The 16,970-nt window shown below is 50.0% G+C and overlaps 5 protein-coding genes across 5 annotated transcripts; 4 read left to right on the top strand and 1 right to left on the bottom strand.

The window, feature by feature from the left end:
* Positions 1-666: 666 nt before the first annotated feature.
* Positions 667-2,077, top strand: N7462_002357 (F-box protein; the record flags this gene model as incomplete). The annotated part of the gene is made up of 3 exons (XM_057074083.1): positions 667-764; positions 869-1,384; positions 1,459-2,077. 3 exons carry the CDS (start codon positions 667-669, stop codon positions 2,075-2,077), a joined length of 1,233 nt encoding a protein of 410 aa, XP_056937724.1.
* Positions 2,078-2,407: 330 nt separating this feature from the next.
* On the top strand, positions 2,408-3,448 carry N7462_002358 (uncharacterized protein; the record flags this gene model as incomplete). Its single annotated transcript, XM_057074084.1, has 1 exon — positions 2,408-3,448. One exon carries the CDS (start codon positions 2,408-2,410, stop codon positions 3,446-3,448), a length of 1,041 nt encoding a protein of 346 aa, XP_056937725.1.
* Positions 3,449-4,367: 919 nt separating this feature from the next.
* N7462_002359 (SulP family inorganic anion transporter) lies at positions 4,368-6,866 on the bottom strand (the record flags this gene model as incomplete). The annotated part of the gene is made up of 4 exons (XM_057074085.1): positions 4,368-5,063; positions 5,120-5,639; positions 5,690-6,319; positions 6,391-6,866. 4 exons carry the CDS (start codon positions 6,864-6,866, stop codon positions 4,368-4,370), a joined length of 2,322 nt encoding a protein of 773 aa, XP_056937726.1.
* A 634-nt stretch (positions 6,867-7,500) lies between these two features.
* N7462_002360 (translation initiation factor eIF2 subunit alpha) lies at positions 7,501-8,638 on the top strand (the record flags this gene model as incomplete). Its single annotated transcript, XM_057074086.1, has 5 exons — positions 7,501-7,578; positions 7,650-7,812; positions 7,882-7,961; positions 8,027-8,088; positions 8,161-8,638. The coding sequence occupies 5 exons, from the start codon at positions 7,501-7,503 to the stop codon at positions 8,636-8,638; spliced, it is 861 nt and encodes a 286-aa protein (XP_056937727.1).
* A 697-nt stretch (positions 8,639-9,335) lies between these two features.
* yvc1 (putative potassium ion channel Yvc1) lies at positions 9,336-16,861 on the top strand (the record flags this gene model as incomplete). The annotated part of the gene is made up of 9 exons (XM_057074087.1): positions 9,336-9,411; positions 9,462-9,789; positions 9,851-10,785; positions 10,863-11,003; positions 11,063-11,373; positions 12,632-12,789; positions 12,866-16,154; positions 16,211-16,347; positions 16,402-16,861. The coding sequence occupies 9 exons, from the start codon at positions 9,336-9,338 to the stop codon at positions 16,859-16,861; spliced, it is 5,835 nt and encodes a 1,944-aa protein (XP_056937728.1).
* Between the last annotated feature and the right edge of the window lie 109 nt (positions 16,862-16,970).

Raw genomic sequence — 16,970 nt, forward strand, 5'->3', positions numbered from 1 at the left:
GATGAATAGTAAATCCGGAGATGGCCCGCCTGGCCTGAACAACATCGGATTCTCGTCTAGACCCGTCCAGACCCGTTGGGGTGGAACATTATGGGGGCTGTGGCAGCATCCGAAAATAGAAGTTTGTCAACGGGGCGATCTTTTTATACTTCCGAGTCGTATACTTTAGACAGAGAGACCATGATTATGTCCCATAGACCGCACCAACACCATCAATGAAGTTCTGCAGACAGCACTGTGTTCTCTTTTGACTATTTGTAGCCTTCTGTGTTCCAAGGTCCCCGTAGCTCAGACGGGTTCATTGCGCCTAATCTGTCTCCTATGGACTCCGAAGATAATGAGCCTCTGATGTAACCAGAAACCGAGACATTGTCCTCTCTACCCCTCCACTAATCTAAAAAGAGTCTTGAGCAGGCGGAGACCTCACAGGTGCATGTCAAATGGCCCCCCCCCTCGAAGCGGATGGGCGATGAAGAGAATTGGGGGCTTCCCCAGACGCGGGCGGTGCCTACTGCAACGCTTAGTCATAACTAAAGCTTCGCCAAAGCCACGAGGCTAGACAGTTTAATTTGGACCTCGAACAAGGACTTCATATTTGAATACTAACTCCCCCACGGTGTGGTCTCACCGGAGCTGGCCGACCCCCATGTTGTCCAAATCCCCAGTATGACCGGCTTCTCCAAACTACTGCCAGCCGTGCTCAAATTTCGAGCAGCAATCAACCGAAGAAAGCGCGACGTCCCCGATTCCTCGTCGTGGCTAGAGTATGTGCTTGCTTTTGCTCTCTTCCTCTCTTTCTTTGTGTCCAATAATTGGGACCCGGGAAACTACAGTGACATAGATTCTGACGAAATTGTTCCTTCTGCAGTCTTGACAACCATGCTGATCCCCCCCTCGTTCCATCTCCCTGGCCCGTGCCAGTCGAGATCCAAATCAAAATCTTTGGGTACTGCGGCACCGCCGACTTCTTGTCGCTCAAGCTAGCTTGCAAAGCTTTCAACGACATCCTGAATTCAAACGAACATGAAGTGGTTCGTCAATTCCTTCGCCAGCGCCGTCACGGTACCCTCCCTTCTCCCATCGACAACGAACGAATCTATACCCGAAACCCGGAAGACGATGAGGTGCTTCTGTCAGACTTGTTCCCACCATCCAAAAGCGCCAGGGGAGGGCACCTTTACACCTTTAGATACTTGTACACTCTGCGCCAGAGGCAGAAACAATGCTCCAGGCTCTCCTACTATCTCGCCGATCGGATTATGGAGCGGTTTGTCCAGACTGAGGACATCTTCCTCCGAACCTCATTTCCCACGAAGAGAGCCGACCGGACTGCTCTCGTGAAACGCGGCAAAGGCAGTATATGGTTCCATCTTGCGCCGCTCATGTAAGTCTGATAATCGACCACAACGCAATCCGAATCCATCCCGCCACCGGTATACTAATGCTTCCCGCACCCAGGTATTATATCCTCTACTTCCTCGAATCATACGCTTCAGCCAGGCGGGAGCATTTGAATATGCTCTTCCGGGATCACGAGGCCGGCCGCCTCTCCGTTCCTATTCCGCTAGAAGTGCGCCAAAGCATGTACCGTGAGCTCCAGATCCGAATCCTCCAACAACCCCCTTTTACCAACACGATGGCACTGGTTGCCACCCACCACTGCATGCATCTTCTCGTCTCCTACATCCGGTACACAATGGCCCCGGAATCTGAAATAGACGATTCCTGGATCAGCTCTCTCCTAACCGTCTCGCCATTCGGGCGGATCGTCGAGTTCTTCTCTGCCGAAATTGGGGATGGGGGTGATCAGCGGAGGCAGCGGAAGGATTTCATGAATAATTTCTACCGGGATACCAAAGCGCATGAGAAGAATCAGATGAACTCTGTTATCTTTGGGCGCGCTTTGGACCGGAGTATGCATAGCTCTGTGCGCGATCTCTGGTTTGATGCTGCCACTATAGAATTGAATGCTCGACGGGCAATGCCTCATGATTCAGAGGGTGTCTGGCGCTGGGGTGGTATTCCTATTTTGTTTGGATGTCCGGATTGTTATTCTGTTGAAGGATGGCGGGCATGATGCATTGGTTGCCAGCGTTGATGGTGTTGGGGCGGATCTATAGAACTCATTTTCGAATTTTCTAGGCGTTCTGGATCTTAGGATACATAGCTTTTTATCATACTTTATCTTTTTTTACCTTGGACTTTTACATGGATTGTCATCTAGTGAAACTTAATCTAGCAGTCGCGACCCTAGTTCCATCCTAGCGGGCCCGGGAATTCCATCGCTGTTTGTTTTGTTTGCAAATGCGGCGCGTCTCCCCCAAACCAAATACCAACCGTACAAGTAAAAGAGCGCAAATCAGGATAAACAAAGTCTTGCCCATGAATTGAGTGATTGTCTGTAATCATGGAGCCGGCATCTTCATGGCAGCTATTCAATACTTCGTGGACACTTCACCGTCTTTCACCTCTGCACCATGGCAAGGATTGCGAGACGCTCCTTGACAACCCGGCAGCCTTAACGACCTATGCTACCCGATTGCGCGAACAACTTACAGGCAATGTCCTAGCCGGCCTTCATGTTGCCGCCAGCGCCGCAGATGACGATGCGCTTTCCAAGACTGGAGCGCTCCAAGAATGCCACTGGCAATCATTCTCCACCGATTCTTCGCCGGACAGCGAGGCGCGTGCTGGCATCGTGTTTCCTGGAATCTTGATCACATTGGTGTACGAGAACATCAGCTACAAAGCTGCCCTTCTTGCTGAGAGTCTCTCAAGTGCCCAGAATGGCAAGGGCTCGACGCTGCTACCGTTATTGCTGACCAAACTTCCCACTGCATTGCGGCAGACGTTCATCACCTTCCTATCTGCAAATTTCGACACGTACTGCTCCAATCTCCGTCTCCCGCCTTCTTTGCTCTGCAAAGGACTGGTGATTTTTGTGGACGAGCTGCGTGGTACACGAGGGTCTCGCGGTCGTTCTGTGGCAGACCATATGGTCGAAGAAGTTATGAAAGAGCTACAGCTTACCCTAGCATTCTCCTCGTCTATCGCACCGTCCCTGCGGACTCTCAATATCGGTATACCGCGTACATCATTGACTGACTTCCTGCAAGATGAACCAGGTAACCCCAAGGGGCGTTCGCTCAAGCAGAAGCTGCGGAGCCCATTGGTTTCAAACCTCACTGCTTATCTGGAGACTCACCTGGCCATGAAGCTGGACCTGGATGGCTTGTCCCAGAATGAAGTGGCAAAGCAGCATGTGCGGCTCTCGAAGGTTGCCTGCGCTTCTTTTGTGCTCGGGAGTGAAGGGCGCATGAAGTTGGTTGTGGACGCACGGCTGGCTGAGGGCGACGAAGGCCAAGATTCGCCTATCTTCCGCGCAGGTGAGGCCTTGCTGCAAACGGTGATCGGCAAAGCAGTAATTGGCGATCAAGAGCGTACATGAAGGGCTCTCTGTGCTTGACAAATTGACACTATTTTGCTTCGAGACATGGGCTCTTGACACTCATGAACAAGGCGCTACATTACTTATGCAGCCACGCTGCTGGAAAAGTGATTCACAGCGATACTCCAGCAGCCGCTAGCCCATGATCGCTGTGCATTTTGGCCATGTCCACATTTTCAATCAACATACAAAAGGACCCAAGTCATGGGAGCGGTCGGTTCTCTGCATAGAGCCTAGGAGCATGTGAAATCGGGCTCCAAAATGATGGTTATCGGTGTTAGAGGCGGCAGCCTTGCCACCCGATACATCATACACGCACAAATCTCGCTCGGCAGTCGATATCGCAAGCTTATGTCGGTAGAGCGCTCTTCACTCCCAGTCAGTATGAACAACCTGGAATAGGTAGCTCAATACGAACCTGAAAATGTGTATTTGGCTACCGGGTATACAGGAGAGGGTGGACGAGGTCGATGAAGGAAAGAAACAAAGGGAACGCGATGAGTGCAAGATAGAACGAATCGATAGAATTAGGGAGGATAAATTCGGCAAAGCCGAGGCTTTCACCTGTGTCAGAGCTACAACGAAATTTGGTTGGAGTGGTGATGCACAGCTCCTCCGTTTACAGATCTACAATTTTCGCAATCTTGTACACAACTCCCCTATCACGAACACGGGACCTGGATATAGTTCTTGGGTGCCTGATTTCTTATTATGAAATAAATCACCGTTCCAGATGAAAAGCAAATCAAATCAAATTCGAACACTTGCTAGCACAACTGATACACACATATGCCCTAAAAAAAGAGAGAAGCCAACGCTATGCGCAGAGCAGTTTGATCATAAGCAAGAGGTGGCTCGGCTCCATACAAAACGCAAGATCATCTAGATAGAAAAAAAAAATGGATCACCAAATAATCACTTAAATTCCCGTCTCTCCTTCTGTCTCCGCTAACTGTAGTGCCTCATCAACGCTGGGCACGAAATGCGTTAGACCCCCACATTGCTCAACAATACCGCTTCGTTCAAACATGCGGTATACACTGGAGTTCGGCAGTCGGCAGAAGAAAACTCGCACGCCGCTCTCCACATAGGCGTGCACAATCTCCCACAGAACCTGGGTTCCCGAGCCGTCGATGCTAGTCACACCGTGCACATCGAAAATGATGTTCTTGTTATGTTCGGCAGGGCGCATACGAGGTAGAGATGGGTGAGTCCGGCTGGAGCCGTAAAGCTCCAGGCGGCGCAGGCGGTTTTTGAGGTCACCTGTATTGGCGAAAGTGAGAGGCTCAGGGATCTTCACAATCAAAGCTCCCTCAATGAGCTCCACATTTTCGGGTTGCAGCTCGGCATTTTCAAAGCGGGTTGCGGTGCCGGGGACTTTCCCCATGATTTGAATGCGAGGTTGAGTCGAGTGGCGGATGAGAATTATGACTGAAAGTCCGATGCCAAGGGCCATGCCAAGCTCGAGCGAGTAGAAGATAGTCGCGGTGAAAATGAGAAGCATCAGGATGAGTTCGGACCAGCCGCGGAGGCGAAGGAAGAAAATCAAGTCGTGCGGACACTCTTCGACGAGAGAATAAGCAACCACGGAGATCATGGAGCAGAGAACGGCTTTCTGTTCAGTGTTAGAAAATCAATCCCTAATAATGTCAAGAGAGTCTGAGAACAAACCGGAAGATAGTAAAGGTATGGCAGAAGCACTAGAATACTGATGAGAGTAATGATACTAAGAAAGATACTGCTCATCGGAGATCGTGCACCGGTCTGGGAGTTGACCTTGCTGCGACCATATCCACCAAATGCCGGAAGAGCCATGAAGCATCCGCCGACAAAGTTAGCAACGCCCAGCGCTACCATTTCTCGATTGGCACTCATATGCATGCCCTGGATACCATCGGGCTTCTCATCGCCTAGACCTTTGGCTGCAACGGAAGACTCGAAGAAGCCCAAGAGGGTAATGATGAAAGCCTTGCTCATAGCCGTTCGGATGTACTTCATATTCGCCAATCGGAACGGCCACTGGAAAGCAAAAAGTTTGCTGGAGCTAATTTCGGTGTGACCAAGAAGTTCAAGCCCACGATCTTCCCAGTCGAGGTTGTAAGCCAAGACTGCCGAGAGGACAACAACCAGAAAACGATCTGGGAAGTAGATCACTTGAGGTAACCGAGGCATGAGCCATTTTTTCAGCGTTCTGGCAAGGTTAGCGGGAGCAGCAAGGGGACATTGTACCATTGTACGCACCGGAAAAACATAATAATAGCAAAGCTAACGAGCGAAATCACTGCTGTGAGGACATGACATTCTCGCGCATTGCGGACAATGAAGGCTAATTTTTCAACTGTGGTGCCATGGCTGACCCCGACCTCGCTCGCGATTTCAGAAAGGCCTAGTTCGGGGATTAACTGGTCCACGAAGATCACAAAACCAATGGCCGTGATGAATCCTCGGAGGAAAGGCCGGCTGAGAACATTGTCCAGAAACCCTAGACGAGTGATACCTGCGACCAGAATCATCGCGCCGGCCATGGCGGTAGATATGCCGATGACCATGGCGTTCTCCATGAGATCATCTTCCCCAGTGTTCCCCTTCCCTACACTGGCCTTGACGATGGCACCAGTGAGCAGCGAGCCAGCTGCTTCAGGTCCGACCACTAAGAGCGGACAACTTCCTAAGATTGCATAGACCAAAGGATTTATGACAAAGGAATAGAGACCGCTCACGGGAGGCGCATGGGCGAGATTCGAAGCCAAAGACAAGGCCATTGGGATGTAGATAGAAGAGACTGTGAGTGCAGCTATCAAGTCTCCGCGAAGGAATGACCATCTATATTGTCTTATCCAATTCAGGAAGGGAATATAATAAGAAATGTATCTGTAGGCACCCGTTAGTCCTTCTACTTGTCTGCCGACGAGCTTACAAAGATACTCTTTTTGCAGGGATACTTATGGGAGTAGGCGTACAGCTTCTTATGTTCGTTCATGGAGAGGACCGAAAGCCCCGACGACTTCATTTGGGACATGTATTCAGAATCTGGACGCGACCCGGGGGGTTCGTCTCCACCGTGGGAATGACTGGACGCTGCAGCACCAACGTTTCCATCACTATTGTATCCAAACTGCTCGCTCAGGGCCTCATGATATTGGGATCTGTGTGCGCCATCTGGCCGAGGAGAGAAAGTCCCATGGCTGCAGCGCCGTTCACCGCATATGGGATCCGCACGATGGTACGACTCTAGAAGGCTAGTTCTCGCATCCGATTCACTGGTATCGGCGATTCCTAGTCCCTGGGAATTCCGAGACACATCGTCGCTGGATTCGACCCTCGAGCTGTTGGTAGCGCGGAAGATGTTGACAATTCGGTCCTGCAGGGAACGATTTCCTTCCGACTCTTGGCGAAGGAGTGGGCTGGATTCCGACATGGTGTATTGGTCCAGAATGCGTTGGTCTCAACCCCAGCTCAACGACCAACAGCACTGGCTTCCATCTGTAAGAGAAGGGACGGAAGAAGCACAGGCTTCGGGTAAAGCGGAGGAAACTATTGCTTTTATCGACTAGCAAGGGCGGTAGCCACTTAGGACTCGAAACTGATAAGCGGGGCCAAAGGGAAGGAATCTCAAGAACATTGGCCTTTTTTAATGCAGATCGGCAGCCGGTAGCAGCAGTCAGTGCTGCTAAGCAGTACAATCTGCCAAAATGCCACAGTGCCGGACCAACATAGCGACCATGAGACAGCCTGCTCTCTTGATTCGCTGCTAAGTTACGTCGATGCGCGACGCCATTTGTTTGGGTGGTGAGTCACGTGTGTGACATATGCCGGTCCTCTTGGCTAGTCACGTGGCATAGAGCAATGTGGGTTTTGAGCCCGCCACAAAGCGATTTGAATCGATTGTGCTTCCGCCCAAAGTCCCTCGCTCTCGACCCTGTTTCACCTCGATTTGCCCGGATCCTTTTCTCTAGGCTCGAGCTTATCGCTATTCTTGGATTGCCGTCTCACCAGTCCTCCTTTTGATCTGCAAAATTCGCCGTTAAAAATTAGAGCGCAACCCCGCCAAGATGTCTTTAACAAATTGTCGATTCTACGAGGAGAAGTATCCTGAGGTGGATAGCTATGTCATGGTCAATGTCAAGCAGGTATGAGCAGGGAACCCATTTTATTAGACTCTAGACCTCTCCAAACTGACATATCCGGGTGACGGGGACAGATTGCCGAGATGGGCGCATATGTGAAGCTGCTGGAGTACGACAACATCGACGGAATGATCCTGCTCTCCGAACTTTCGCGAAGACGTATTCGCAGTATCCAGAAACTCATCCGTATTGGTCGCAACGAGGTCGTGATTGTGCTCCGTGTCGACAAGGAGAAAGGCAAGCTTCCACTGATAGAAATGTGAATGTAGGAGGGCTCAGAGGCTGACTGATGGTTTTCTTGTACAGGTTATATCGATCTGTCTAAGCGTCGTGTCTCTCCTGAGGATGTCATCAAGTGCGAGGAGCGGTACAACAAGAGCAAGGCTGTCCACTCTATCATGCGCCATGTCGCCGAGGCAACCCAGACCCCCTTGAGGACTTATACCAGCAGATCGCCTGGCCGTTGAACCGGAAATACGGTCACTCCCACGATGCCTTCAAGATTTCCATCACGTATGTTCGATATCGGAGACTCCTCTCTTTTGATCCCCTGGAACATCCCGATACTAACTACATTCCCCAAAGTAACCCCGATGTTTGGAACGATATCGAGTTCCCCAGCGCCCCCGTCAAGAAGGAGCTGCAGGAGTACATCAGCAAAAAGCTCACCCCCCACCCGACTAAGGTCCGTGCCGATATCGAGGTCACCTGCTTCGGTTACGAAGGAATCGATGCCGTTAAGGACGCTCTGCGTACCGCCGAGGCCGATAACACCCCGGAGAACCAGATCAAGGTCAAGCTAGTGGCCCCTCCTCTCTACGTCCTGACCAACCAGAGCCTGGACAAGAACCAGGGAATTCAGATGCTGGAGGTCGCGATTGAGAAGATCGCTGCCAAGATCAAGGAGGCTGGTGGTAACTGCACCGTCAAGATGGCGCCCAAGGCCGTCACCGAGCATGACGATGCTATCCTTCAGGAACTTATGGACAAGCGTGAGCGGGAGAACATGGAGGTCAGCGGAGATGAGAGCCAGTCGGATAGCGATGAGGGCGTTCCTGAGTAAACGATGCATCACTATTCCATACCACAGAGCGCCCAATGTTGCATCGGCGCTGGTGACAAGCGCAAAAAGGCAAGCGAAGAAATCGAAGAGGAGTGGGCAAAAATGGATAGAGAAAATTGAGCACATTTACGCGATCAATGAGAAGAAAAATAAGGCTTGATGGCTTCATGTGCTACGGGGTACGATTGCAGTCAGAAATTGCCTTTCATCCAAGGGCAGTTGCCTGCACCTCGGGTCCGGGGGTGATCTGTGATCTATCCATGCTCGACACAGGCGCTGTCTCCCATTTGGCGAAGCCCTCATGCTCCGGCGCCATTCTCCATGGCTGCTTGGACAGCATGAGGTGCAAGTTCTGATGTATATATGTTGTGACGCAACTGAGACGCTCAATGCCAATGATGTTTTTAGAACCATTTAAGCTCGTGATAAGTTTGACAATTTTCTTTTCTCGGCATTTAAATGCTGAAATATCTTTGTGTTGGTGTCTGGCTTTATTTTTGTCGGTTATGTTGGTAATGGAAGCGTAGTCCGGAGTAGAATGATTATTAGGGCAGCAGGGGGTGATTTGATAGTGGGGAATCTTGCGCTTGGGTCTCTTAGCCGCCGACCTCCTCACCGCGCGGTCTTCTTTCACCCTCGGACCTCCCACAATTTTTACAGCTCGTGCGATTCCTCGGGCTTCAATCTGCAATTAAAAATGGGTCAATGGAAAGATATCTTTGCTTTTGGCCGACACAGGTCACAACACCACGTGGAGATCGAAAGACGTAGACGTACGTCATGATCAACAGAAAGCCGTGTAACAGCACTAACAACGCTTCAGTTCTTCCTGCGTATGTCGCTGACGAGGCACAGCCTTCTGATTCATCGAAGGAGATTGCCAAAGTAGCGCTGCGACTGAAGTATCAAATCGAGCAGGTGGTCTCTTGCGAGGTCGACGAAGGTGTTCTCACCGACCCAAACAGTCGAATCATCACTCGGGATGTAATTGATACGGCCAAGCGGGCTGGCGGCGAGGATTTCAAGGCCTGTGTGGTCTACTGTCTTCTGGTTTGCTTACGATGGTTCAAAATGCAGGCCAATGTCGAGCTATGGGATGCTGATCTCCACCAAGGCCGAGCGGTAGCCTGTGAGGTCATCGCCAAGCGGATGTATGAGTTATCCTTCCTACACTCAGTGTTCTGGTAGCCACCCTTGCTGATCCACATAAAGTATTGAATCCGAGTCTGACCAGGGCTATTTACTCAAAAATATTCTACTGAAACGGTATTCGATCTTTAGCGAAGGAGTTGAGTCTGACCCTGCCAACGTCATCGAACGTGCCGTGGACCTCCACGCGTTGCGAATCATCAGCTCCGCCGGGTATCAGAAATGTATACAGTATCTGTGGCGTGGCTGGATTTGCCAAGAGGAAGGCAATCCGACCAACTTTGTCGAATACAAGGACAAGTCCAACAATGACTATTGGGTTCACTTTCATCCCGATCGAATGAGAACCCCCCTATACCAGAATATCTGCCAGATATTATTTTCACTTTTCTACCTTGCGCTATACACTGCTGTCATTAACACTGTCAATCCTACTGGCGATCTGGATACTGTCGAATGCATTCTTTATGGCATGACGCTAGCATTCATCTGCGATGAGGTGATCAAGTTCTGGAAGGTCGGGTGGAATTATCTGGAATTCTGGAACGCCTTCAACTCCACTCTTTACGCGCTTCTTGTGATATCCTTCATCTTGCGTTGTGTCGCCTTAGCACATTCACCATCAAGCCATGACGCACAAAGACAAATGTTCAACGGATTGAGCTATAATTTTCTAGCCTTTGCAGGTCCCATGTTCTGGATGCGCATGATGCTCTACTTGGATTCATTCCGATTTTTTGGTGCCATGTTTGTTGTGCTCCGGGTCATGATGAAGGAGAGCTTGATTTTCTTCGCTCTCCTTTTTGTGGTCCTGGCTGGTTTTTTCCAGGCGTTTATTGGCATGGCCCAGGTGGACTCTGATGTTGATATTACCAGACCTATTATCCAAGGCATGGCCAACAGTGTTATGCAGAGTCCTGAATTCGAAACCTTTCAGGACTTTGCCTTCCCGTTCGGTATCATACTGTATTACGTCTTCAACTTTGTTGTTATGATCGGTTCGTTTAGCCTCTCTGGCAGCTGCCCGTGTTCCTTTTTGATAATTCGCTTTCTAACCTTGTCTATTTCTTTACAGTTCTCTTGAATATCCTCATCGCTCTATATAACAGTGCGTACGAGGATATATCCGGAAATGCGACTGACGAATACATGGCAATCTTCGCCCAGAAGACCATGCAGTTTGTCCGGGCCCCCGACGAGAATGTCTTCATTCCACGTATGTACATGTCTTCAATTGGAAATCTAGCTCGCAAGTCAACTAATAAAACAACCTAGCCTTCAATTTAATTGAGATCGTATTCCTGGTGATTCCATTGGAATGGTGGCTTTCCCGGAAACATTACGCTAAAATCAATGATCTTGTCATGGGCGTCCTCTATTCACCTCTCTTGGTAGTCACTGCTTGGATTGAGACGATCCAAGCGGAGCGAATCAGGTGGAATCGTCGCCGCGGAGAAGAAGACGAGGATGATGTCCAGGAATGGGAGAATGTGGCGGAAGGTGTTGATTTTGATGTGGACGAAACTTGGAGAGAAGAGGTGAAGCAGAGCACGCCCGATATCAGGGTTGATAACTGCACTGTAGAGGTGAGACAACTAAGGGAGCAGGTTGCACTGCTAACCGAGATGGTAAAGAAACTGAGCGACAAGGCCGGTGAGGGTTCCTATGCGCTTTGAGCAGTCAGTTTTGTGTCTTGGAGATGCTACCACGTATGGACCTGCAATGGGGCTTGTGTACCTGTCTTCCTCTGAGGAACATAACATACACCATCCTAGCCATGGGGATGTATGTACCTCGGAGTTCAATATATATATTTCAATGGATCTATCAGACAGAAGATCACGAGATTTGCATTTCTCAAGTTTGAAAACCGACATTGTAAAATTGATAACAAGTTTCATAAAGCCGTATCCCTCCTTTGTTCTCACCAAAATTCTTTACTGTTCCCTCATGAGTCCGAGGCTAAAATATACGTATGTACGACGACTCGTAGTGAAGGAATTTCAATTCAAGATAAAAAAATAAATGATCTCAGGTTATTTTGTAGGAATAGCCGAACGCGGGGGTCGAACCCGCAACCTTGAGATTAAGAGTCTCACGCTCTACCGATTGAGCTAGCCCGGCAGGGCTGGTTGAAAGGCGATGAAAATTTTGATTCATGAATCATATCTGTGGGGAGTGGAGCGAGACTCGGAGGTTGCGGTTGATTACATAAGAATAGAGTTGTTCGCGGTGACCATAGCTAACGCCAGCAAGGCCAAGGCCACCCAGTGAGAGTTTCATGGAATAGGTGACATGGGAGAGAAAAGGAACCCTTCGAAAAATATATCAGGCATGAAGATATCCAAAAAAATAATTTGAGGGACTGGTTGAATGAATCCTTGCTTGAATCTTCTCAAGTCCGCATAGGTTCACCTGGGTACGAAGATAGCGCTTCTAAATTAAACGAGGAGATTTCTGAAGTGATGACAAGTTTTGCGGAGATTCCTGCATAAAGTCTGCTTGTATTTCAATGTTGATATTCTAATCATCATGCCTGGATGTCGAATGTACAATCTTGTTGACTGTCAAGTCAAGTCCGGTTTGATGAACACTCTATTTGAATATGACAGGCATTGGCAACAGCTGCCAAGTGGGTACATGGTGGCTGATTTTATCCTCTCAGAAATTAAAAGACGGTCGCAACTATACAGCCATTCTCATACTATTTTTAATACATGCATATCGCTAGAGACACTCGAATCTTCCGAGAAAGAAGGGTATAGTTCGGCAGGAGGAGCTCCGACTCCGGGAGGCGACAGGCCCGGGCAGTGCTGAGGGTCCACTACTTACATAAGCGACTAGCGCGTCGTGGAGGCGAACCCTCTGGAACCAAAATTATATCGAAGGTGGCTTCTTCTACTTGGGCATTCCCGCTTAGATTGTCTTCCTGCGCGGTCTCTTTATGCGATTTTAGACTCTCGTTTGCTGGACCCTGATTGTGGTCGTCCGCTTGCCAAAATGTGCGTCGTCCTGGCTCCTCTCCTCTGTCCGATGCTCTTTCAATTGAGACTCCCCTCGACGCTGACTATTATACAGGGCAAAACTCGCAGATGACCCCCAGATCCAATATGCCTCCCTGCATAATCCTCTCCCATGGCAATTTCATACATATGTCTGGCCGTTCCTGGTTATCTGGCCTGCCTTTTTCGCCTTCTACCTCTCCCCTGAGCGTTACGACACCTACATCCAGGGTCAAGAATGGACCTTCGTGTGGTCCGGGTCCATCATCACGGTCCAGTCGCTGCTGTGGCTAATGACAAAGTGGAATATTAATATCAACACACTGTTCACTACTACCCGAGCCAAGTCCATCGATTCTGCCCGCCTAATCAAGGTCATTCCCATTACCAACGCCGGCTCTGCCGAGATCTGCTCGCTTATCCATGACAACTCGGGTGGAAAGAAGACGGTCTCCTTCCTGTTCCAGAAACGCCGTTTTTTGTTCTATCCCGAACGTCATACCTTTGCCCCATTGTCCTACGTCCTTGATGCGGAGCCTAAGCCCGCCCTGAAGTATTTCCAGCAGAGCAAGGGCTTTACTACCAAGGCTGAGATCGACCGCGTGCAACACCATTACGGTGACAACACATTCGACATCCCTGTTCCCGGCTTTGTGGAGCTCTTCCAGGAGCATGCAGTGGCACCGTTCTTCGTCTTCCAGATATTCTGTGTTGGACTCTGGATGCTGGATGAATACTGGTACTATTCTCTATTTACGCTCTTCATGCTCGTTGCTTTTGAAAGCACCGTGGTGTGGCAGCGCCAGAGAACATTGAACGAATTTCGTGGTATGAATATCAAGCCTTATGATGTGTGGGTGTTCCGCGAGAAGAAGTGGCAGGAAATCACCAGCGACAAGCTTCTCCCGGGTGATCTTATGTCGGTGAATCGCACAAAGGAAGATGGTGGTGTTGCCTGCGATATTCTTCTTGTTGAGGGCAGCGTTATTGTCAATGAAGCCATGTTGTCCGGAGAGAGCACCCCGCTCCTGAAGGACTCGGTTCAGCTTCGCCCTGGAGATGAATTGATTGAGCCAGAGGGCCTGGACAAGAACTCGTTCGTACACGGAGGAACTAAAGTGCTTCAAATTACGCATCCCAACGTCAACGGTGAAGAGACCCTCAAGAATCTCGCAAGCGGTGTTACAATGCCTCCCGACAACGGCGCTTTGGGTGTCGTTGTGAAGACCGGATTTGAGACCAGCCAAGGTAGTCTCGTGCGTACTATGATTTACTCTACTGAGCGTGTCTCTGCAAACAACGCTGAGGCCTTGTTGTTTATTCTCTTCCTTCTTATCTTCGCACTCGCCGCTTCATGGTATGTTTGGCAGGAAGGTGTGACTAAGGATCGCAAGCGGTCCAAGCTGCTTCTGGACTGTGTTCTCATCATTACGAGTGTTGTCCCTCCTGAACTTCCTATGGAACTGAGCTTGGCTGTTAACACTAGTCTCGCTGCGCTGAGCAAATTTGCCATCTTCTGCACTGAGCCTTTCCGCATTCCTTTCGCTGGCCGTGTCGACATTGCCTGCTTTGACAAGACTGGTACCTTGACTGGCGAGGATCTCGTGGTTGATGGTATTGCTGGTCTCACTCTGGGCCATTCTGATGCCAAGGTTGAAGCTGACGGAGCTCACACCGAGCTATCCAAGGCTTCGACTGTCGACCCCAATACCACCCTTGTGCTTGCCAGCGCCCATGCTCTGGTGAAATTGGACGAGGGTGAGGTTGTTGGAGACCCTATGGAGAAGGCCACTCTGCAATGGCTTGGCTGGTCTTTGGGCAAGAACGATACTCTCAGCTGCAAGGGATCTGCTCCCGTTGTTTCATCCCGTCCCGTGGAATCTGTCCAGATTAAGCGGCGATTCCAGTTCTCGTCCGCCCTGAAGCGCCAGAGCACTATTGCGACCATCACTACTAATGATCCGAAGACTTCAAAGAAGAGCAAGGCTACCTTTGTTGGTGTCAAGGGTGCCCCTGAGACTATCAGCACCATGCTTGTCAACACGCCTCCCAACTACGAAGAAACATTCAAGTATTTTACCCGCAATGGTGCTCGTGTCCTTGCTCTAGCTTATAAATATCTCTCGCCGGAATCCGAACTTTCTCAAGGCCGCGTGAACAACTATGCTCGCGAGGAGATTGAGTCCGACCTGATCTTCGCCGGGTTCCTTGTTCTTCAGTGCCCTTTGAAGGATGACGCAATTAAGGCCGTCCGTATGTTGAATGAAAGCAGCCACCGTGTCGTTATGATCACCGGTGACAACCCGCTCACTGCTGTCCATGTTGCTCGCCAAGTTGAGATTGTGGATCGTGAAGTCGTTATTCTCGACGCTCCTGAGCATGACAACTCTGGCACCAGACTTGTGTGGCGTACCATTGACGATAAGCTGAACATTGATGTTGACCCGACCAAGCCTCTTGATCCGGAGATTCTTCAGAACAAGGACATCTGTATTACTGGCTATGCATTGGCGAAGTTCAAGGACCAGAAGGCACTACCTGATCTGCTCCGTCACACCTGGGTCTATGCTCGTGTTTCCCCGAAGCAGAAGGAAGATATTCTTCTCGGCCTTAAAGATGCTGGGTATACTACTCTGATGTGCGGTGACGGCACCAACGATGTTGGTGCTCTGAAGCAGGCCCATGTTGGTGTTGCTCTCCTGAACGGCTCTCCTGACGATCTCACCAAGATTGCTGAACACTATCGGACCACCAAGATGAAGGAACTTTACGAGAAGCAGGTTGGTATGATGCAAAGATTCAACCAGCCTGCTCCCCCCGTTCCTGTCCAGATTGCCCACTTGTATCCCCCCGGTCCTTCCAACCCCCATTACCAGAAAGCTATCGAGCGAGAGGCTCAGAAGAAGGGCGCTGCTGCGGCCACTCCTGGAGAACAGATTCCCACTATCACCTCGCCTGGCGCGCAAGCTTTGCAGCAGTCCAACTCCAACCTAACTCCTCAGCAGCAGCGTCAGCAGCAAGCCCAAGTTGCTGCGGCCGGTCTCGCCGACAAACTTACCTCGTCTATGCTAGAGCAAGAGTTGGATGACAGCGAGCCGCCCACCATCAAGCTGGGTGATGCTTCCGTTGCTGCTCCGTTCACCAGCAAGTTGGCCAACGTTATTGCTATTCCGAACATTCTTCGTCAAGGTCGTTGCACTCTAGTCGCAACAATCCAGATGTACAAAATTCTTGCTTTGAACTGCTTGATTAGTGCCTACAGTTTGAGTGTCATCTATCTTGATGGCATCAAGTTCGGTGATGGTCAGGTTACGATCAGCGGCATGTTGATGAGTGTCTGCTTCCTGTCTATCTCCCGTGCTAAGGTACTTACTTTTTGTCTTGCTGATAGAACTGCTATATGCTGACCTGCTATTCCCAGTCTGTCGAGGGCCTGTCCAAGGAGCGTCCGCAACCGAACATCTTCAATGTCTATATCATTGGATCCGTTCTTGGCCAGTTCGCCATTCACATTGTGACCCTGATCTATCTTTCTAACTATGTGTATAAGACTGAACCGTAAGATTTTCCATCCTTCCGGCCTTCAAAACTTGTTACTCACAATGCCAATAGACGAGACAAGGACGTTGATCTTGAGGGCGAATTCGAGCCATCTCTCCTCAACAGTGCTATCTACCTACTGCAACTGATCCAGCAGATCTCGACCTTTTCTATCAACTACCAGGGCCGTCCGTTCCGTGAATCTATCCGCGAGAACAAGGCCATGTACTGGGGTCTCGTGGCTGCTTCTGGTGTTGCGTTCTCCTGCGCCACCGAGTTTGTTCCCGAGATCAACGAGAAGCTGCGCCTGGTCCCTTTCACAAATGAGTTTAAGATGACCCTGACTCTGCTCATGATCTTTGACTATGGTGGCTGTTGGTTGATTGAGAATGTTCTCAAGCACCTGTTCAGCGACTTCCGGCCCAAGGACATTGCTGTTCGCCGCCCAGATCAGCTGAAGCGTGAGGCGGAGCGCAAGGCTCAGGAGGAGGCCGAGGCTGAGAGAGAGAAAGAGCAGCAGAGGAAGGTTTAGTTGCTGACGAGGAGGCGAGAGCCGTCGTGTATTGTATACATAAGAGGTGAAGCTGGATTCATAGAACTGCGTGACATCTAATTTACGGTTCTGTCGATGATTTCTGAAT

Source organism: Penicillium macrosclerotiorum, assembly GCF_028827735.1.
Source record: "Penicillium macrosclerotiorum strain IBT 26536 chromosome Unknown utg000002l_segment0_segment0, whole genome shotgun sequence".
Lineage (NCBI taxonomy): Eukaryota > Fungi > Ascomycota > Eurotiomycetes > Eurotiales > Aspergillaceae > Penicillium > Penicillium macrosclerotiorum.